The 23,295-nt window shown below is 44.9% G+C and overlaps 1 protein-coding gene across 1 annotated transcript in view; it reads right to left on the reverse strand.

The window, feature by feature from the left end:
* ODAD2 (outer dynein arm docking complex subunit 2) overlaps nucleotides 1–23,295 on the reverse strand; it is a 189,473-nt gene that overhangs the window by 85,964 nt on the left and 80,214 nt on the right. The window contains exons 14-16 of the mRNA XM_074986287.1: nucleotides 17,078–17,188; nucleotides 12,069–12,223; nucleotides 10,589–10,831 (exon numbers count right to left, since the gene is read on the reverse strand). Coding sequence (XP_074842388.1) covers nucleotides 10,589–10,831; nucleotides 12,069–12,223; nucleotides 17,078–17,188 — 509 coding nt within the window. The remainder of the gene's footprint in view (nucleotides 1–10,588; nucleotides 10,832–12,068; nucleotides 12,224–17,077; nucleotides 17,189–23,295) is intronic.

Genomic DNA, 23,295 nt, shown 5'->3' on the forward strand with positions numbered 1-23,295 from the left:
ATATTGACTTTTGCCCATCAAATTATGTTCTTCTATGTGCCTGACAATTTTATTCTTTACTATTGTTTCAACTAATTTGCCCAGAACTAACATTAAACTTACAGGTCTGTAATTGCCAGGGTCACCTCTAGAGCCCGTTTTAAATGTTGGTGTCACATTAGCTATCTTCCAGTCATTAGGTACAGAAGCTAATCCAAAGGACAAGTTACAAACTAGTGGTAATAGTTCTGCAATTTCCCACTTGAGTTCTTTCAGAACGCTGGATGAATGCCATCCAGTCCTGGTGATTTGTTAACATTATCTATTTGTTCCAGAACCTCCTCTAATGACACTTCATTCCAGGACAGTTCCTCGGTTTCATTTCCCACAAAAAACGGTGAAGGTTTGGAAATCTCCCCAACACCCTCAGCCGTGAAGACTGAAGCAAAGAAATCATTTAGTCTCTCTGCAATGGCTTTATCATCCTTGATTGCTCCTTTTGTATTTGTATCATCTAGGGGACCCACTGTTTTTTTTAGCAAGCTTCTTGCTTCTAATGTATTTAAAAAACATTTTATTATTACTTTTTGAGTTTTTGTCTAGCTGTTCCTCAAAATCTTTTTTGGCTTTCCTTATTACAGTTTTACACTCAGTTCGGTAGTGTTGATGTTCCTTTCTATTTACCTCACTAGGATTTGCGTTCCACTTTTTGAAAGATGCCTTTTTATCCCTCACTGCTTGTTTTACATGAGTGTTAACCCATGGTGGCTCTTTTTTCAGTCTCTTAGTATGTTTTTTAATTTGGGATATATATTTAAGTTGGGCCTCTATTATAGTGTCTTTGAGAAGCTTCCATGCAGCTTGCAGGGTTTTCATTCTAGTCTCTCTGGATTTTAATTTCTGTTTAACTAACCTCCTCATTTTTGCATAATTCTCCCTTTTGAAATTAAATGCTGGAGTATTGGACTGCTGAGGTGTTCTTCCCACCACAGGAGTATTAAATGTTATTACATTATGACCACTGTTCCCAAGCAGTCCTGTAATAATGACCTTGTGGACCAGATCCTGCACTCCACTCAGTACTAAATCGAGAATTGCTCCTCTCCTTGTGGGTTCCCGTACTGGCTGCTCAAAGAAGCAGTCATTAACGGCATCGAGAAATCTTATTTCTGCATCTCGTCCTGATGTGACATGTACCCAGTCAATATGGGGATAACTGAAATCCCCCATTAATATTTAGTGTTTTATTTTGGTAGCCTCTCTAATCTCCCTTAGCATTTCAACATCACTATCACTGTCTTGATGAGGCAGTCGATAATATATCCCTACTGCTATATTCTTAGTAGAGCTTGGAATTACTATCCATAGTGATTCTAGGGAACATTTTGATTCATTTAAAATTCTTATTTCATATGATTCTATGTTATCTTTCACATGCAGTGCCACTCTGCCACCCACACAGCCCTTTCTATCCTTCCGACATATTTTATATCCTGGTATGATTGCGTCCCATACATTGTATTCATTCCACCAAGTTTCCGTGATGCCTGTTATGTCAATTTCCTCCTTTAATACAAGGTACTCTAGTTCACCCATCTTATTAGTCAGACTTCTAGCATTTGTGTAGAGGCATTTTAAATATTTGCCTCTGCTTATTTGTCTTCCCATCCCAGATGTATTAGATTCTTTTACATGTGATTGTTTGTCTGATGTAGCCCATTGTTTGATATCTCTCCTCCTCTCTTTTTTACTAAAGCCTAGAATATCTCTATCGATGGATTCTCCTCTAAGAGGAGTTTTTGTCTGATCCACATGCTCCTTTGCACCAATTGGCTTTCCCCCATCTCTTAGTTTAAAAACTGCTCTATGACCTTTTTAATGTTTAGTGCCAGCAGTCTGGATCCCCTTTGATTTAGGTGGAGCCCATCCTTCCTGTATAGGCTCCCCCTCTCCCAAAAGTGTCACCAGTTCCTAACAAATCTAACCCCCTCCTCCCTACACCATTGTCTCATCCACACATTGAGACTCTGAAGTTTCGCTTGCTTACCTGGCCCTAGCTGCGTCTACACGTGCACGCTACTTCGAAGTAGCGGCACCAACTTCGAAATAGCGCCCGTCGCGTCTACACGCGTCGGGCGCTATTTCGAAGTTAACTTCGACGTTAGGCGGCGAGACGTCGAAGTCGCTAACCTCATGAGGAGATAGGAATAGCGCCCTACTTCGACGTTCAACGTCGAAGTAGGGACCGTGTAGACGATCCGCGTCCCGCAACGTCGAAATTGCTGGGTCCTCCATGGCGGCCATCAGCTGGGGGGTTGAGAGATGCTCTCTCTCCAGCCCCTGCGGGGCTCTATGGTCACCGTGGGCAGCAGCCCTTAGCCCAGGGCTTCTGGCTGCTTCTGCGGCAGCTGGGGATCTATGCTGCAGGCACAGAGTCTGCAACCAGTTGTCAGCTCTGTGTATCTCGTGTTGTTTAGTGCAACTGTGTCTGGGAGGGGCCCTTTAAGGGAGCGGCTTGCTGTTGAGTCCGCCCTGTAACCCTGTCTGCAGCTGTGCCTGGCATCCCTATTTCGATGTGTGCTACTTTGACGTGTAGACATTCCCTCGCTGCGCCTATTTCGATGTTGGGCTGAGCAACGTCGAAGTTGAACATCGACGTTGCTGGCCCTGGAGGACGTGTAGACGTTATTCATCGAAATAGACTATTTCGATGTTGGCTGCACGTGTAGACGTAGCCCCTGTGTGTGGAACAGGAAGCATTTCTGAGAATGCCACTTTAGAGGTCCTGGATTTCAGTCTCTTTCCTAGCAACCTAAATTTGGCGTCCAGGACGTCTCTCCTATCCTTTCATATGGCGTTGGTACCAACATGTACCACGAACACCAGCTCCTTCCCAGCACTACACATTAGTTTATCTAGATGCCTCGAGAGATCCGCAACCTTCGCACCAGGCAGGCAAGTCACCATACGGTTCTCCTGGTCATCGCAAACCCAGCTATCTATGTTTCTAACAGTTGAATCACCCACTACTAACACCTGCCTTTTCCTAACAATTGGCGTTCCCTCTCCCAGAGAGGTATCCTCAGTGCAAGAGGATACTGTAACATCCTTTGGAAGGAGGGTCCCAACTATGGGATGGTTTCCCTGAGCTTCCAATAGCTGCTCTCTTATAAATTTCTTTTCAAACTTTAGTATCACTGGCAGGATGCTGTAATAAAACTACCTATCATAATACAGATTTTCAGAGTTTAACATTTACTTCAGTCGGCATCCAATTCTGTATTCATAGCATGCATATTAGTCTCCCTTGTAGCTGTTGTCACTTAAATAACATATTTTACAATAATTTTTGGCATTATGAAGATACAATTAAATTACAGCAAAACCTGCATTAAGGACAAATCCAAAGGATATTTAAAGGACAAGGTCATTTAATAACAATAGCTGAACAATTTATTTGAAAAGCTGAAGAGATTTAAATAACAATTAAATATTGTATTTAGTTCATAGCAAAAAATCTTGGTATTTATGACTTTTAAACATTCAAATATTTAAACACTTTTATTCCTTATTATATGTAAAATAAAAACATTTAAATAGATTTTTATTGTATGAGAGGCCATTGAGAGCTAAAATGCTGGTCTATTTTCCAGTTATCCTAGAAAACATAAATGAAGTAAATATGTAAAGTTTATTACATTTAAGTGCTGTCTTGTGTTTCAGTATAAAAACTTAACTGTACTCAGAATTATGCAGTGTACAAAGTGTGCCTGGATTCTTTGGGCTTATTTACATTTACAGCAATGCAGCAGTGCCACTGTTGAACTAAGTGAAGATGTTACTTTTGCCAGTAGAAGAGTTGCTTTCATCGGCATACGTATGACACCTCTCCAAGAGGCAGTAGTTATGTTGATGGTGAAACCCTCCCATTGGCACAGTTCTGCCTACTCCAGAAGTTTGTTTGGTATAATTGTGTTGTTCAGGGGTATGGAAAATCTACACTCAACAACAAAGCCATACTGACATAAGTCGGTAGCGTAGACCATGGCTTTGCTGTGACTGAGGTGCGCTCAGTGAGGCTGAGACATGGAGCTGGGGAAAAGGTAGCTGTAGGTTCCTCTTCAAGCCCCGAGTTTGGGGTTGGATGGGGACTGGCCTGGCTTACTCAGAAGCAGAATTAAGAGCAGCCGGTACATTTTCCATGGCCGTAAGCAGCTGTTCTGGAAATTGGGAATAACCAGCTTCCAGAGGCTGTCCAGCTGTGCCCCTTTCCACCGGTCATGACCCTATGACAAGAACTAAGAGTGAGGGTGACATAGATCTATGGTTAACTCTACATTATCTAAATATTTGCCTTGAAAAAGGGAATTTGCAGGAGAAAAGCAAATCAAATTTCAACTCAAAACAGCTGACCAACAGTAACTATACTGAACACAGGCCTTATTGGCACTGAATTTCAAAGCAGTTTAGCCAGTTTCCTAAAATGAAGTGCCGTGTTACTAAGACCAATTCTGGGCAGAATTTGCTTATACTGGGGAGACTATTACTTACTACAGGTAATTTAGATTCATAAAATGCTGGGGAAGACTTTGGGGTTCTTAGGATCACTAGCTACTTAATAAGATAGGGTTCACTGTATTTACAGGTAAATGTGTTTGATGGGCAGAATAACTGTTCTAGGAATACAAATCAGTTTTCTATTACTATATTTTAATAAAAATGTAACCTATATAAACCAATTTTACCTTCAAATAATTTGATATTGAACATTTCCAGCATAAACTTTAACATAGATTCCTCAAACATGTGTACCCTCTAGACATCTGTTTGTTATATCTATCATCTTTTTTGAAACACTATTTGCCAGCACTTTTGAGAAGTCTGGGAATATACCCTGCCAACTCAGACCACATACACAAACATAAACAAACAATGTTATACTGACTCTGTTTTGTGCGCACTGGTAAAATTATAGGGTTTACTTTTGGAAGAGTGTAATCTCATCTTTTCTGAAACCACAGTTTAACACGTGACTTAAAACTTTCATAATATTTGTTGCAAACTGCTTTGATAAAATGTACATCAGTGACTCTAAAATCATCTGACTAAAATAATCGTATATTTTAGTCCATAACATTGTAATATCTTATAGCTCAGCATTGAAAACTAGATTTAAAAATCTGAAAATTAGTAAAACTTACCAATGGAATAAGAAATAAATGCATTTAAAATCATTAATAGAAAAAGAATGACTGGAAAAGGACTTCCTCAAAATAAAAAATAACATTGCAGTGGATGGGGACACATCCTTATGTGAGGTTGTGCAGCAGAACCGATCTGGAGAATAATGAGAACTCTTTTCTACACAGCTACCTCTCTGATACTGATCTTTCGTACTCTGGATTGGTGATGCTCATTCAAGCAGCCATGCTTTGGGGAAAGATAAATAATCTGTTGTGATACAAATGCATACCATACCACAGTGAAGAAGCTTGCATATTCACCTACCCTCCAATGGCTTCATTGTGTGTTAAAGTTGTATTAACGTGTGGATGAAGGAGTGGACTAATGTGGAGAAAAATGTAATTCCGGATTGAAGAAGTAGATCAGAGCTACTGTACATGTCCAACCTCTTCCTTTCCCATGCACATACATACAATTAGAACAATTTAATTTCCATGAGTTGTCTCAGAGTATCATCAAAGTTTGGTGCAGCATAACAGAAAAGCTGTGTCTACATGTAAGCGCCCTTTCAAAAGGGCAAAAATCGAAGTTCGGCTTTCAAAAAAGCGGCCATCGAAAGAGAGCCCCCGCCGCCATTTTTCAGATCAGCGTTTCGATCTGCTCTTTCAAAGTGCCATCGAGGTCTTTCAAAAGAGAGCGTCCACACAGCTCCAAGCCCTCTTTCAAAAGAAGGGAGGCAGGAAATGCGCAGATGGGGTCCCATGGCCTACAAGCCCTTCCAGGACCACAGCCAGCCTCCTTCTTTAAAGGGCCCCTCCCTCCACATGAGCCAAGTGCTGCCTAGCCTGTCCCAGCCCAGCAGAGCCCACTTGTGCCCACCATGGAGGCCCAGAAACAGCTCCTGCAGGAGGACGCCCTCATCATGGACACCCTGCTGGCAGTGCTGTGCACCATCGCTGCAGCTGCATCCGAACTCATAGGGTGGCTGTGCAGTCCCCCGGGGGCTACAGGGCTTCCCCCACTAGGGCACCGCCAGGTGCACCCCCGGGTGCCCCAATGCCTCTGAACCCACCCCAGCAGCACCAACTGGTGGGAACATGTGGTGCTAGGGGAGTGGGGTGAGGAAAGGTGGCTGCGGAACTTCTGCATGTCAAGGCAGACCTTCGACGAGATCTGCCACTGGCTCGCCCCCGCACTCTGGCACCACGACACCTGCATGCAGCCAGCCCTCACCCTGGAGAAATGGGTCGCGATTGCCTTCTGGAAGCTGGCCACCCCGGACTCCTATCGCTCCGTGGGACAGCAGTTTGGGGTGGGCAAGGCCACCGTTGGGGCTGTACTTATGGAGGTAAGGTGGGGCCGGGTGGGCGGGGAGGCTGGGGCAAGGGGAACCCTCCCCTGCAAGGGGCCAGATGGGACAGGGGCTGGACGGGAGGGGGAGGGGGCTGCACGGGCCAGGGGCTGGATGGGAGGGGGGCAGAATGCACACCCACATCCCACGCACATTCGTCACCCACCATCCCTGCCACCCCCACCAGCTCCACACCAGCACATCCACCAGCCACCAGCCACCAAGGAGCACAGCACAGAGTGGTGAATAATAAAGAAACATTTATATAACTGGTCTATCCCAGGCCGCTCCATGTCATCCCTCATTCCGGAGAGCCCGCCCACAGCCATAGACAGCCGAGAATTTTAAGAACTGGTTAGACAAACATCTGTCAAGGAAGGACTAAGTATATGTGGTTTTGCCTCAATGTGAGAGGGCACAGACTAGATCCATGGTTCCCAAACTTTAGAATAAACTGACCAACTAATTTTTCTCTCTCTCTCTCTCTCGTGTGTGTGTGTGTGTGTGTGTGTGTGATCTGCCAAGGCTCCAAATTTGGGAAGAGCTCCCAAAAATCATAGACCAGTGTCTTTCTCTTTCTTCGTCAATGATCCTTACCCAGCGATGGGGCCAATGACTAGCCACAGCAGCAGCCTCCCGTGCAGCGCTATAACCCAGCAGTGAGGGGAAGTCAGGGTAGAGGCAGGGGTTGGAGAGTGATCTGACCCCCATGCATGCCACAAGGCAAACCTGGCTCCCTTCTTCAAGTGTTATGATGTGGCACACAGGGTTGCAGCATCAGGCAGGTTTGGCCCATTGTCCTGCTGTGTGCCATATAACAACACTTTTCACTAAAATTTGGTCCAACTGCCCAGGTGTCACAAAAGAGGGGCAGCCAGGTCAAATCTGGGAAGAGCTGTCTTTGAAGGATGGCCTTGCTCTCTGGCACCTCCTATCCCAAAACCTCCTCTCTGCTCCAGGTCTGCAACCCTTCTAGAAATTTCCTGTGAGCCACAGTTTTGGAAATACTGAACTAGATGACCTCTAGAGGCCCCTGCCAGCCCTATATTTCTATGATTCTGTGATTCTAAACTAACTAACTCTGTAAAGCATTTTGATATATGGCATGAAATCCTGGTCCTAAGAAAGTCAATGAGTCAATCAAAATGGAAGACCCTGTGAATAGGGACCAAACCTCTTAATTGGCCCTGATTACAAGGAATAGCACTCATTTTAGTCCCAAGAATACCTAATTTCCACACATACTAGGTATCCCCTCATTTTTTTGTGTGAAATTTATAAAATATTATTTATGCTAAAGTAATGAACTGCACAGCATTTTAAGTTTTCTGCATGAACAGTTCTTTTTTGTCTCACATTGGCTACGTCTACACGTGCCCCAAACTTCGAAATGGCCATGCAAATGGCCATTTCGAAGTTTTACTAATGAAGCGCTGAAATGCATATTCAGCGCTTCATTAGCATGCGGGCGGCAGCGGCGCTTCGAAATTGACGCTCCTTGCCGCCGCGCGGCGCGTCCAGACGGGGCTCCTTTTCGAAAGGATGCTGCCTACTTCGAAGTCCCCTTATTCCCATGAGCTCATGGGAATAAGGGGACTTCGAAGAAGGTGGCGTCCTTTCGAAAAGGAGCCCCGTCTGGACGTGCCGCGCGGCGGCAAGGCTCGTCAATTTCGAAGCGCCGCTGCCGCCCGCATGCTAATGAAGCGCTGAATATGCATTTCAGCGCTTCATTAGTAAACTTCGAAATGGCCATTTGCATGGCCATTTCGAAGTTTGGGGCACGTGTAGGCACAGCCATTTTGTGTTTGGCAATAAGTGATATGGTAGGGACAGCTTTTCTTCATCTCCTTTCCTAGCCAAACTACCCAGACATGGGTAGTGTGGGGCAGTAGAGGGGCAATGGATTCAGTTCTCTCTTCACAGGCCTGTCTGTGGAGCAGAACTGGTACACCAAGGAAAACAATGGATGACACAGAGACGGCATCCCCTATGCATGCTGGGGAACTCCCTTGTCTCATTCTTTAAGGTGCTGAACACTAAGTGCAGCAAATCACTTAAGCACATGCTGAATTTTAAGCATGTGATTAGTTTCACAAAAGTCAATGGGATTAAGGCGCATGCTTCATCTTAAATATGTACTAAATTGCTTTTCCTGGATCAGGCCCAAAGTGCTATGAAACTTGCAGGATTGAATTAAACGTAAGATTATAGCACAGTCTCTTCCAGTGCTGCTGAAGTACGGAGCAGATCTTCACTGCAGTCTGCGAAGAGTTACATGTGAATTGCACAGTCTAGCTCATGATATGTAATTAGCTGTGTCTGCTTTTTTCTAGTAATGAAAAATACATTCTAGTCCTCGACTAGAAGTTTGCTTCCTTAGTTATCTAATTTTGAGAATAATTTCAATGGAGAAAAAATTTCATATGATTCTAATTTGAGATTTGATTCCTTCCCCCATTCTTGGCAACCTTTTTAAAAGTTCCTCCCAAACAACCTGTACTCTCTCCTTCTCAAATACAAGATGGACTTTGTTTGACCACAATTTTAGCAATAACTTATGTTATTTTTGGTGCTTAGACTGACCACACTTCAGAATGAAGCTATCCATACTGGGTATTTGAAGTGATAGCTCTGAGTACTGGAGTATGTCTGAGGTTTTATGAGTGCCAATTTATATTTATTGGTGTTTGAATTTCTCAGTTGATTTATGATGCTCATTCTGTTGGGTTAATATATTAGTGCATAAGGCTGATGCTTACAATTCTTCTTATGAAATAGGCTGTGGAGTTTATTTCATTTATGCATACTTTTATGCTACATGACTAACACTGTTCATATATGCCATGTTTACAGTTGTATACTATCTAGGCTTTTGCCACTGGGTGACAGCCAAAGCCTGAAAACAAAAGGCCTATTCAGCAAAAGGAAACCTTGCAGTGCTATATGAATATCAAGTGAATTATGCAAATCAGAACAGCAGGAGAACAAGACAACTATCTCTTTCTGATCACGCTCATGTGTAAGGAGAGAATTATGCCCACAGCCTTGGGGAATATATCTCTGTCCTAAACACAGCAAACACACTAAATACTGACTTAGACATTTTATTGGAACATTTCTCACAAACATTAAAGTTTGATTTTCACAAGCTGCACAAATCTGATATTAGAAGACAAGTCAGAGAGCAGTAACTTTCTGAACAAAACACCACCTTTTTCTTTGGTCCATTGCATGGTTGTATGGGAGGGGGTGGGTGAGTGTGTATACTACTGTAAAAAGAAGGGGGTATTAAATTTATACAGAGAACTAACATGGATTTTTTGTTTCCAAGTTAAAATGTTAATAATAGTCCTATTGTAAGAATTTTTTAAAAAACCCTTTTTCGTGGTGCTAACTGAACACATTTTTACTATAACTTTTCTATAATTTGAGCCTGAAAGTGTGAGAAGATGAGGAAAAACATGTCCTCAGCTGGGAGCCCTTGAAAACAAGAATTTACAAACCTATTCTGAAAGTTTAAATTAGCTTTGGATTAAATTTATAACTTTAAAGGCTTATCCAAATTTCTCAAGAATACAAGTGTTTATTCTTCCTATTTTATTTTTCTGTACTATGTTTCTCTTACTACGTAGCATAATCTACAGTAGCACAAAAGAAAACACACACATTCTGTAGAAAGCCAAAAATACTGGTGCCATGCAAAACAGTTACTTAATAAGCCAATTAACTTGACAAAAACAAAACCTATAAAATGTGCTTACAATGTGAAAAAACTGAGAAATTATCTGGAGTTTTAAGGCAGACGGGTCATAATAGTGTGTCATGAATAATATCTTGAGCTAATTGATATTAAAATACTAATTTAAAATTCTCACAACTTTTATATTGTCTCATTATACTAAATAACTTTTCTGTGACTTAAATGTAAAATCTATGGCAAATAAATCTCTCCCATTTTTTATTTTTCATCACAACCTTAACTATATTCATGTTAGAAGATTGAAGGTTCAGCCAACACAATTGCCGGCATTTTTCATTTACATGAGCTATTTAGAATGAAGACAAACAACTTACATCATATTTTCAGGTTCTGTTGCACAAGCTCCCACTGCTTTGGTGACATTCACGAGAAGTGCCTTATTGGTTCCAGTAAGTAAATTAACCAGGGGTGGGATACCGCCACATCTCCGGATAATAGCTCTATTTGCTGGCTCCTGGCAACATTCCCCTAATGCTCCAACCACATTCACAAGGACTTCTTCAGGTTGATCAGTTAGCAGCACTACCAAAGTTTCTATGGCTTTGTACTCCCGAAATCTAAATGTTAACAATAAAAAAAACCCAAAGCATCATTCTTATTGCAGTAATGTTACAAGATAATATTTTCATTTTTATGAACAAATTGCTTTGGTAAACAAACCGCATGTGTTATTCATTCATAAACAGTTTGGGAATGTGATATACAGTAAAACAATCAATCATATTTTAAAATATTTTTCTCTTATTTAAATTAACAGTTTTTTTTAAAAAAATAAACATTTATTCCCATATTAACCACTTACCATCAACAATCCTAAATCACTTACCACTACCATTGGTGTATTATTCCAAAGGTGTAAACCTTATCCTTAATGGATATAGTTAATTAACATTTAAAGCTTGAATTCATAAAACATAAAAATATACCAAAGGACAGAGAATTTTATGTGGCTAGCTGATGCGAGATGTTACTGTAATCCACTTAAGTAAGATTGTACCTTTTAAAACATGACTAGTCTTAACTTTGGCAGAGTTAAAAGCTAATCAATTTTACTTGATCTTTTTTCTGTGGATAATGCTGGGGATGGCTGGTTTTGAGTTTTCCTACATTATGATCACACAGTTCTAATGCAGGTGTTCACACATCTATCTATCTATCTAATCAATCTATCTATCTTTGAAGTTCAGGTAGAAGGGCTAGGAGTATAACATTGAAAGATGATATTTAGAACTTTATGTGCATACAATAACAATGCAATTAGCATAACTAGTCAACTTAGGAAATCTTTCTAGTTCCTGATCCTTTTGAACAAAGTAATGTTTCTCCAAGAGAAAATATATTAACTACACTAGACAATAAAGAAATAACCAAACAATTTCAAAAATGTCAACAGAGAAGGAAGATATCAGAAATTCAAAAGGCACGTTGGGAACTACCAAAATGTGGGGAACTATCACAAAGCCCATGAACACGTCACTTCTTGTGCCCTCTGTGATGTAAGTATAGTGGGTAATGGGTAGGAGGAGGTGTATTAAAAGTCAGCATAGGCCCATATATTTGCAAACCCTTCTGATCTGGTAATGGCAACTGCATGTCAACCATAAATGCAGATTATTTATGCTATAAATAGTAATAACCAAGAAGCTGCAGTTTGAAGACCAGACAGAATATGGATGCAAATAAAGTTTCCGTTAGTGGTGTTACTATGTAACCATTATTAAAACAAAATGAGCCCATAAAATCAAAAATATTAATTAACACATATATTTAATATAATTAAGTTGTTATCCATACTTTGTCACATTTTCTCTGCTGATTGCACACTTCCAAATTGCTCCTGTCACTGCTGCTAATAGTTCTTTATTTTCAGAGTTACTGAGCAGAGTAGCAAGTGGCTGTAGGCCTCCGTGATGCCTAACTAGGTCACGTGTCTCCTCATCTTCTGCACACTGTAAAATGAATTAAATATAAGACTATTTAAAATGTATAAAACAATGCCCCTGATGAATTGCCAAGCAACTGACACCATCTAACAGGGAGCTTTATGTAATTATTTTATTTATTAAAATATTTTCAAAATATACTTTCTAATTTAATTCATATTTCAAAACTAGTATAGGAATGATGGCAAAGAACTACATGTAACAATAGAACACTGTTCAGACAAATGTTCAGAAAATAAAGGCAATGGTCCTTTCACACAACACAGGCATATAAAATATGTATGCAATTAACACAACTGTGCAAATTGCAAATGGATGTGTGCACACAAAAGACTAGCGCAGTGAGTTACTGCATGTACGATTATGAACACATGTTATTATGTACATTTTTGTCTGTGGATTTCAGGCCTCCAACTCTAAAAAAATTGGCCTTTAAATTGTGAAAGAGAAATAAATGATTATTTATTTATCACATGCTATTTTTCATTCATTAATTTTATACTTAAAATGCACGTATTCCTCATTTTTATTACAAGATAGGCAAAAGTTTGGAATTTTAATTCCAGGTCATTAAACATTTTAAGCCCGGAAAGGAGCCACAATAACAATTCTGAATATTTTAACTAATTAATTAATCGATTTTTTTATTTTGCACTCTCTCCCCAAAATTAATACTGATCTTAAAACAAACAGAAAATCTTATAGGCCAAAAAGTCACTATTAGGGAAGATATAAAGTACTGAAAATACAAGCTTAGATGAAAATTACCTTCTCAGGCATAATTACAGTGCTGCTATCACAATGCTCTGACTATGTTAATTGCTTTCTAGCAACCTGATCCTACAAGCCACTGAACATATACAATACTTAGTTCAGGTTTCACATCCACACTGATGAAATTAGTTCTGATGTTACACTCCCTGCTCCCTGCACTTCTCCTGCAGCTGCCTTAGAGAGAAGACCATATCAACGGTAGACCTCTCTGCGCGGAATCCGCACTGCGATTCGGGGTACACCCTCTCAGCAATCTTCTGGAGTCTGCCAAGGATGACGCGAGCGAACAGTTTACCAGTGACGCTTAGGAGGGAGATTCCACGGTAGTTGTTGCAGTCGCTTCTGTCTCCTTTGTTCTTATACAACGTTACAACATTAGTGTCGCGCATATCCTGTGGAACCTCACCCTCTTTCCAGCACAGGCACAGTAGCTCATGCAGGGGTTCCAGGAGTGTGTCTGAGGCACATTTGATTACCTCTGCTGGTATACCATCCTGACCAGGGGCCTTTCCAGCTGCAATGCTGTTGATGGCTGTCTTCATTTCATCCACAGTCAGCTCTTGGTCCAGTTTGTCCATTACTGGGAGGAACTCGACGACATCGAGGGCTGCGTCAACCACAACATTCTCGCGTGAGTACAGCTCGGAGTAGTGCTCAACCCAGCGCTCCATCTGTTTGGCTTTGTCAACGATGACTTCACCAGATTTGGATTTCAGAGGTGCCATCTTGTTCTGGGTGGGTCCTAATACCTTCTTCATACCCTCATACATTCCTCTGAGATTACCAAAGTCGACACAGGTCTGAATGCTGCTGCATAGCTGGAGCCAGTGGTTGTTGGCACAGCACCTGGCTGTCTGCTGTACTATTCTTCTGGCCTCTCTGAGTACTTGCTGGGTACTCTGGCTCGGTGAGCGTTTGTACTCCTGGAGTGCAGTGCGCTTCTTTTCAATGACTGGAATCATCTCATCAGAGTTAGCTTCGAACCAGTCGTTTGTGTTTCTAGCTCTTCTTCCAAACACCGACAAGGCCGTGTTGTAAACTGTATCCCTCAGATGTTGCCATATGGATGTCGCATCGACGCCCCCAGGACCACTGCACAGATTTTCCTGGAGGGTCTCTCTGAACTTTTCAGCTTTCTCCGAGTTTGCGGTCTTTCTGGCGTCAATGCGGGGCCTTCCAGCAGGTTTAGAGCGGTACAGCTTCTTGGGTCTCAGCTTGAGCTTGGAGCAAACTAGCGAGTGATCTGTATCACAGTCAGCACTATGATAGCTGCGTGTCAGAAGGACGTTTTTGAGGTTATTACGCCTAGTGATGACCACATCTAGTTGATGCCAGTTCTTCGAGCGTGGGTGTCTCCACGACACTCTGTGCTGTGGCTTTGTTTGGAAGAATGTGTTTGTGATGCACAGATTGTGGTACGCGCACAGTTCAACCTTCATCGACTTGACCAAGGCTTTTGACTTGGTCAGCAGGGATGGTCTGTTCAAACTGCTCCACAAGATAGGCTGTCCTCCACGGTTACTGAAGATGATCCAGTCGTTCCACGAAAACATGAGAGGAACCATCCAATATGACGGCGCATTATCGGATGCTTTCAGAATCAGGAGCGGTGTCAAACAAGGATGCGTGCTTGCTCCGACGTTGTTCGGGATCTTCTTCGCACTCGAATTCGTTTACCTAGGGTCCACCATCACTGACACCCTGTCGTTGGACACTGAGCTAAATAGGAGGATCGGAAAAGCGGCTACAACTCTGTCCAGACTCAGCAAGAGAGTGTGGAATAACAACAAGCTGTACACTCACACCAAAATGGAAGTCTACAGAGCCTGCATCCTCAGCCCCCTCCTTTATGGCAGCAAGACTTGGACCCTGTATGCCCACCAGGAAAAGAGGCTGAACGTCTTCCACTTGCGCTGCCTCAGGCGCATCCTTGGAATATCATGGAAGGACAGAGTGACCAACACTGCCGTCCTCGAGCAAGCTGGAATCCCAACCATGCACACCCTCCTCAGGCAGCGTCGACTCCGCTGGCTTGGCTACGTCCACAGGATGAACAATGGAAGGATTCCAAAAGACATCCTGTATGGTGAGCTAGCCTCTGGCAAAAGACCTCCCGGACACCCCCAGTTGCGTTATAAAGATGTCTGCAAGAGAGACCTCAGAGAGGTAGACATCGAGCTGGACAACTGGGAAGATCTAGCAGACAACCACAGCAGATGGAGGCAGGGGTTACACAAGGGCCTTCAGAAGGGCGAGTTGAAGATCAGACAGCTAGCAGAGGAGAAGCGAGCACACAGAAAGCACAATAAGGACTTGCCAGACACCCACTACATCTGCAAGAGATGCAGCAAGGACTGTAACTCTCATGTGGGTCTTTATAGTCACAGCAGACGCTGTAAATGAAGTCCTCAATTGAAACTTTAAAGGGCGCGATCCATAGTCTATGCAGACTGAAGGACGCCTACTACTACTACTACTGTTACACTCCCATTTCTTCACCCCTACCATCTGGTTTTTTTCTTTCACTTTACGCATCTGACAAAGTGAGCGGCAATTCAAGAAAGCTTGAATTGTTAGTCCTTAAAGTGCCACCAGATTCCTTACTATTTTTACCATTCTTACTGAAGTCCACCAGTTATGAGTCTCAAATTCTTGATGCAAACACTGCCTGTTGTTTTTGCACCTGATATTTATAAAGCATGTAAAACAGATATTACTAAGATATGGTTATTTAGCCCTCAAAATTACAACTGGCTCTAAGCAGGCTGACCCCAGTACTCACACAGAGCCAGACTGGTATTAGGGGGCTCAGTAGGGGCACAGAGGTCAACACATATAGAATCAGTTACAGAATCTGGGTCTTAGTTTTCTGCAGAATCACCATTTACGTAATGGCTGTGGCCACACTTGGCCAAAACTATGAAATGGCCATGCAAATGGCCATTTCAAAGATTACTAATGAGGTGCTGAATTGAATTTTCAGCACCTCATTAGCATTAGGACACTTCTGGCCGCGGCACTTTGAAAGCGCTTCTTTCAACAGCGCATGGTTCAGCGCAGCTACACAGGGATCCTTTTCGGAAGGACCCCGCTCCTTTCGAAATCCCCTTATTCCCCTCTGCTGAGAGGAATAAGGGGATTTTGAAAGGAGCAGGTTCCTTTAAAAAAGGACTCCCGTGCAGCCATGTCGAGCCACGTGCTTTCGAAAGCAACGCTTTCAAAGTGCTGCGGCTGGAAGTGTCCTAATGCTAATGAGGCGCTGAATATTCAATTCAGCGCCTCATTAGTAATCTTCGAAATGGCCATTTGCATGGCCATTTCAAAGTTTTGGCCAAGTGTGGCCACAGCTAACATGACAAAATAACAGACATCTGTTAGATAATCCAACTATTTTACACGGTGCCAATTTTGAATGCAAACAGGTCACAAAAATAATCTCAAATGTTCGAGAACAGTAGGCGATATCACAGAGAATAAAAATGAAGATATTTTAGGGATATATTAAAAACATGTGCAAAGCAGTGTTTCTTAAACTTTTTGAGACTAGAGAATACCAAAAAGCAGTACTTTTTATGCAGCCACCTATGAAAATTTTCTTCAAAAATTTTTGTCAGACTAAAACAAACAAACAAACAGCAACACATACAGCAAAAAACAAAATTAAGTAATTTAGTCAGGTATCATAGCAATGAAGAAGTAGCATTGCATCTGGTTTTAATAACAGAAAATATATAACATGAGTGTATGATATCAAAAAGTATCAGACGCTCATGGCACGCCTGCGAGTTGTTGAAAGAACACTGGTGTTCTGTGGAACGTAGCTTAAGAACACTGGTACAAAGCATAATACATATATGTTTCTTACTTTTTAGGAATAAAATAATTATATTTAAATTGTTACATTACAGAGACACTTCTTTAGCTGTACAATAGGAAAAAAACCAGATAATTTAAACCATAGAATCACATCTATTTTCTTCATGTAAAACTTTACTATATCATTTATATAGGATATTGTTATTGTGTGTATGGCATGAAAACAAACACTAGCATTTAAGAATCTGATCATAAAAATTACAAATTTACCTTAAAGATAGCACTGGCACAATGCATCTGAAGCTCTACATTTTCACTACTCAGATTTTTCACAAGGTTCTCAATCATCTTCTCTGTCTTGATAGCAAGTCTGTAACTCGGCTATGAATGCAAGTTAAAGTTTTAGTTACCTATATCATCAAATAAATGACATTGCTATTATGCTAAAAACTACTGCACTATTAATGTAACTCCTAATACTGCAAAATGCTGTGTATGTGTTAACTTTAAGCATATGGGTTGTCACATTGCATTGTCCTGAAAGAGATAACAGATGTGTTCAAAGTCAATCATGCACTCTGCAGGATTGTGGTCTTAATCTCTACCACTGCATGTCATAAATATATGTGTCAAACTTCCATTGCTCCAAAGGCATTCAAGAGATTTACTTTAAAATAGCATATTCCTGTTTGAGTCAAACATTTTTCAAAGAACTCTTCCTGGTCATTACTTTTATGTAACAAAATCACATAACAATAAAGCCCCTGTTATTTCTCTATTTTATTTCTCTATTTTATTATTTATTTAAAATATTTTTACTCCCCCCCATTTAAAATATTAAGGGTGGCTTACAAATTTTTTTAAAAATATAAATGTATATAGAAAGATTTAGAAATACAAAACTCCAAAAGGACATAAAACTTACAAAAACATCTCAAAAGAAGGAGCACACACACAAACAAACAGGTTACCATGACTATTGTGAAGGGTACCCAACACTTCCCAGCTGGGTCTGCACATAAGCACCCTTCTGAAAGGGTGAAAATCGAAATTCAGTGGTTGAAATAGCGGCTGTCGAAAAGGAGCACCTGCAGCCATTATCAGATCGGCATTTCGATCCGCTCTTTCGAAGTGCAGCCACAGGTCTTTTGAAAGAGAGCGTCCACACGGCTCCAAGCCCTCTTTCAAAAGAAGGGAGGCAGGAAACACCGCAGATGGGGGTCCCATGGCCAACAAGCCCTTCCAGGGCCACAGCCAGCTGCCCCCTTTAAAGGGCACCTCCCTCCACCCTCCCCTCCGGAAGAGCCGAGTGCTGCCCAGCCTTTCCCAGACCAGCAGAGCCCACCTGTGCCCACAACGGAGGCACAGCAACAGCTCCTGCAGGAGGACACCCTCATTATGGACACCCTGCTGGCAGTGCTGTGCACCATCGCCGCAGCTGCACCCAATCTCATCGGGTGGCTGGGCGGTCCCCCTGGTGGTCTGGGGCTCCCCCACCCGGGGCACTGCTGGGAACCTCCCCGGGTGTCCTGACACCTCTGGACCCACCCCAGCAGCACCAACTGGTGGGAGCGCCTGGTGCTGGGGGAGTGGGGTGAGGAAAGGTGGCTGTGGAACTTCCGCCTGTGGAGGCAGACCTTCGAGGAGATCTGCCACTGGCTCACCCCCACATTTTGGCACCAGGATACCTGCATGCGGCCAGCCCTCACTCTGGAGAAATGGGTTGCGACTGCCATCTGGAAGCTTGCCATCCCGGACTCTTACTGCTCTGTGGGACAACAGTTTGGGATGGGCAAGGCCACCGTCTAGGGTGTACTTATGGAGGTAAGGTGGGGCTGGGTCACACATCCTCCACGGCTGGGTGGGTGGGGCTGGGGTGAGGGGAACCCACCACTGTAAGGGGCCAGATAGGAGGGGGGCAGGGAGCTGGATGGGGCAGGGGCTGGATGGGAGGGGGCAGGGGGCTGGACGGTGTGGGGGCTGGATGGGAGAGGGACAGAATGGGCTTGAGGTGGGGGGGAGATGGCCTGCCACCTGCACTAAAGCATGTGTCCCCCTCCCCGCCCCCTCAGGTCATCAGAGCCATCAATGCAATGCTGCTTCATAGGGTCATCGGCCTGGGGGACGTGGACAACACCGTCGCCAGCTTCCAGGACCTGGGCTTTCTGAACTGCATCAGCGCTTTTGGATGGCACGCATATCCCCATCTGCGCCCTGCCACACAGCGCCAGCCAGTACGTCAACAGGAAGGGCTACCATTCGGTGGTGCTCCAGGCCCTGGTGGATGCAAGGGGCTGGTTCACCGACATCTATGTGGGCTGGGCCGTCCGCACCCACAATGCCTGGGTCTTCCGGAACTCCGGCCTCTGCCAGCACATGGAGGCCAGCACCTTTGTTCCCCAGCAGGAGATCCTGGTGGTGGAGGACGTCACCATGCCAGTCTGCATGCTGACAGATGCAGCGTGCCCCCTGCAGCCGTGGCTCTTGAGGCCATACACGGGACACCTCGACCCCACCTGAGAGGCATTCAATCAGCACTTCAACCATTCCCGCAATGTCATGGAGCAGGCCTTCGGGTGCCTAATGGGGCGGTGGAGGTGCCTCCACACTCGGCTGGAATTCAGGGTCCTCAACGTGCCCCAGGTGGAGGGTGCATGTTGCGTCCTCCACAATGCTGTAGAAGGAAAGGGGGATGCCTATGTCCCTGGGGGGCCCCTCCGGCCAGTGCCAACTATGAGCAGCTGGGCACTGCACCCATCCACCAGGCCCACCAGGACAACCACCACAACAGGGAGGCCCTCAGGCAGGCTTTTGCAAACGGCCACCTCTGATCCGCATGCACACCCACATCCCACGTACATCTGCCACCCACCATCCCCACCCCTCCACACCAGCACCGGACCCACACATCCACCATCCCTCTGAGGAGCACAGAAAGGAGTGGTGAACATTAAAATAAACATTTATCTCCACTATTCTTGTTAACTATGTACAGCGGGTGGGAACCTAACGTGGAGGGGGACAGGGAGAATCTAACTTGGAAGGGGGCAGGCAGCTCATTCCGGGGCAGGGGTGGTGGGCCACGAGCCCCGTCAGCCCCTGGAGCCCTTGCCTGCATGGGTACAGGTTCCCCCGTGGGGTGGAGAGGGTGCGGGGAGCACCAGCAGGTAATGCTGGTGACTGGGCCTGGTGGGGGCAGAGGGTGCAGGCTCCGTAGCGCGGGAGAGTTGGGCTCAGTGGGGTCAAGGGGGCGGGCTCAGCTGGGGGAGCTGCTGTGGGGGCCAGGAAGCAGGCAACGTTGGCTGCATGGTCCCAGAGGGTGTGGCCAATGCCCTCCAGGGTGGTCAGCAGCCTCTTCCAGGCTGCCCTCCGCCTCTCCATCTCAGCCTGGGCAAGCTGCAGGTACTATTTGGCCACCTTGGCCTGGCTGGGTCCTCCTCGGCCTGGCGGGGGGCCCTCTAGCCATGACCCCAACAGCACGCCACTTGGGGTGGCATACGGGCGCCTCCGAGGACTGCAGGGGGTCTCTCAGGGCCAAGAGATGGCACAGGGCTCTCCTGGCCCACAGATGATGCAGCTGTGTGGAGAAGAGGACATCATGTCAGTAATGTGCCCCGGATGGAAGGGACCCGGCTGTGGCCCACCCACCTGAGCCCACCCCATGGGGCCCCAACCCCCACAAAGGACACTGACCCCCGCCCAGGAGCACCGACCACCTCCCAGCCTGCGGGGTGCATCCAGGGGTCTCTCATGCAGGTGGCCCTTCCTGGCCCGTGGTGTGCAGGCCCCAGGTGCTGTCCAGCACTGATCGGCCGCCACCCCGTGAGGCTTGCAGCGCTGTCCACTGAAGGCGGGTGCTGGGCATTGCTGGTGGGCCACCGCAGGGTGCCACATCCCACGTGCGGGGTGGCCTGTGTGCGACCCGGGACCACCGGTCCTGTGTGTGGGTGACCAGCCATTGCGTCGCCCCTACCCTGTATGTACCGGAGGGTCCCTCGGCGACCTCCGGGGATGTCTGGCTCCTGGTCACCCGGCTGAAGGAGCGGGAGGAGAGGACAATGGTGAAGTTCCCCTCCTCACTCGACCACTCAGTGGTCCCCTCTCCCTCCTGGGTCCCCAGTCCAGGCCACTCCTCCTTCTCCAGCTGCAGCTCCTCGGCCAAGATGTCCAAGAACAATGGGGATGGGGAGCTGTCCTGGGGCCCCAGGATGCCCTGAAGATCCCAAAAGAAGGGGCATATGGCTGGAGCAGCCCTGGAGTGGTTGTCCTGGTCCCTGGCCCAGGCACAGGCCTGCCACAGCTCCTTGACCTTGGAGCATACCAGCTCCGCAGTACGCTCTGGGTGGCCCCTGATCAGAAGGCCCTGAGCCAGGCAGCCTAAGGCAGAGGCATTGTGCTGCTTGACCCCCATCTCATGCAGGAACTCCTTCTCCTTCCACAGGCCAAGGAGGCCCCGCAGCTCCCACTCCATCCAGGAGGGGGGCCCTTTTTTTTCTCCCACAGGGAGCCCTGGGAGCCCGGCGGGGGCCTGGAGGGGGTCTGTGGGGCTCGCGGGGGGGCTGGCTGCTGGCCATGCTGCGGTGCTGGAGCGTGGGGCTGGAGCACATGCAGAGGCTGCTCCTAGGACACTCTCAGCTTCCTGCCATGGGTTTTCTGCGTGTGTGCAGCTCTAAGGCAGCTGGACACAGGGACCATAGAGCCCTGCTGCTGCCGGGTGGAGCGGCACCATTTCGAAAAAGCAGACTGTGGAGTGTCTACACGTGTACTCTTTCAATTTAATATTTCAAAAGGGGCTGATCTTCCTGATCTGGGATCGGAGTTCGGATTTGGACGTTTGTGCCCCCTTTTTTTGATTTCCTTTCGAAAGACGGCATTACGCATGTGGACACTCCTCCCACTCTTTTGAAGAAGGGCTGCTTATTTCGATGTTCTGTGCACGTGTAGACACAGCTCCCATGTTAAACTATGCCTTCAGTTGCTTATAATTTTGACAAACACTAAGAGTTTGTATGCAAGGGGTCTCTAGCTTTTTTTTAATTTTAACTAAAATGGTTCGGCTATTCCCAAGAAAAAGGCTAAGGAAAAACACGTTTTGCCTGTATTAAAAATTCTTGTGAAATTTTCTTTGAAAAGATCTAGTGCTCTCATGCTGATGGGCAGGGACTTGAAAAGTGGCAAAGGAGTAGCTTTTGTTCAGGGTGTTTCTTAATTTGGCCTCCTTGGGCTTAGCATTATGATACATCACAAAGTCATTAGTTACATGGTCATATTATATGTTTTCTCATTACTCTTGTCTCATGAAGTGCACAAAATGAAATATGGTTGAGTAGTGAAAGAGGCTGCTTCCTGTGCAACCCATGTCACATTTATTGCACAATTTGCAAAGTATGTAGAAAAGGAAATCACAGAATCATAGGGATGGAAGAGACCTTGGGAGGACATCAAGTCAAACCCCTTATTGAAAGCAGGAGCAATCCTAACTACATCATCTCAGCAGAGCTTTGTCAAGCTGGGACTTAAAGACCTCTAGAAAAGGAGATTCTACCACCTACATAGGTAACCCTTTCCAGAGCTTCAATGGTCTCCTGGTGAAATAGTTTTTTCCTAATATCCAACCTACACCTCCCCCACTGCAACTTGAGACCATTGCTCCTTGTTCTGTTATCCGTCACTACTGAGAACAGTCCCTGTTCTCTTTGGAACCCAGCCTGTAGCAGTGTTTGGGATTCCTCTGTCATAAGTGCAGGAGTCTGCACTTGTCCTTATTGAATCTCATATGATTCTTTTGGCCTAATCATCCAATTTGTCTAGGTCTTTCTGGACCCTATCCCTAATTTACAGCATATCAACCTCTAACCCTAGTTTAGTGTCATCTGCAAATCTGCTGAGGGTGCAATCCTTTTCCCTCATCTAGGTCATTAAAAAAGATGTTGAAAAAAACCAGCCCCAGAGTAGACCCTGGGAGTAGACCACTTGATACCGGTTGCCATCTAAACATCAAGCCATGGATCACTACTAGCCAGCTTTCTAGCCACCTTAGAGTCCATTTAGCCAATCCATACTTGCTGGAAAACATACCACGGGAGACCATATCAAAAGCTTTGCTAAAGTCAAAGTATATTACATGCACCATTTCCCCCATACCCACAGAATCAGTTACCTCAGTATAGAAAGCAATCAGGTTGGTCAGGCATGACTTGTCCATGGTGAAGCTATGTTGATCATTCCTGATCACTTTACTCTCCAAGTCTTTCAAAATGGATTCCATAAGGATCCCCTCTTTGATTTTCCTGGGAATTGAGGTGAGGCTAACCATTCTACAGTTCCCCAGATTCTCCTTCTTCCCTTTATTAAGAACAGGCACTACAATTGCTTTTTTCCAATCATCCAGGACCTCCCTTGAGTGTCACAAATTTTCAAAGATGATGGCCAATGACTCTGCAATCACATCAGCTAACATTCATAGAATCATAGAATCATAGAAGAGT

This window comes from Carettochelys insculpta, chromosome 2, assembly GCF_033958435.1.
Source record: "Carettochelys insculpta isolate YL-2023 chromosome 2, ASM3395843v1, whole genome shotgun sequence".
NCBI classification, from domain to species: Eukaryota; Metazoa; Chordata; order Testudines; family Carettochelyidae; genus Carettochelys; species Carettochelys insculpta.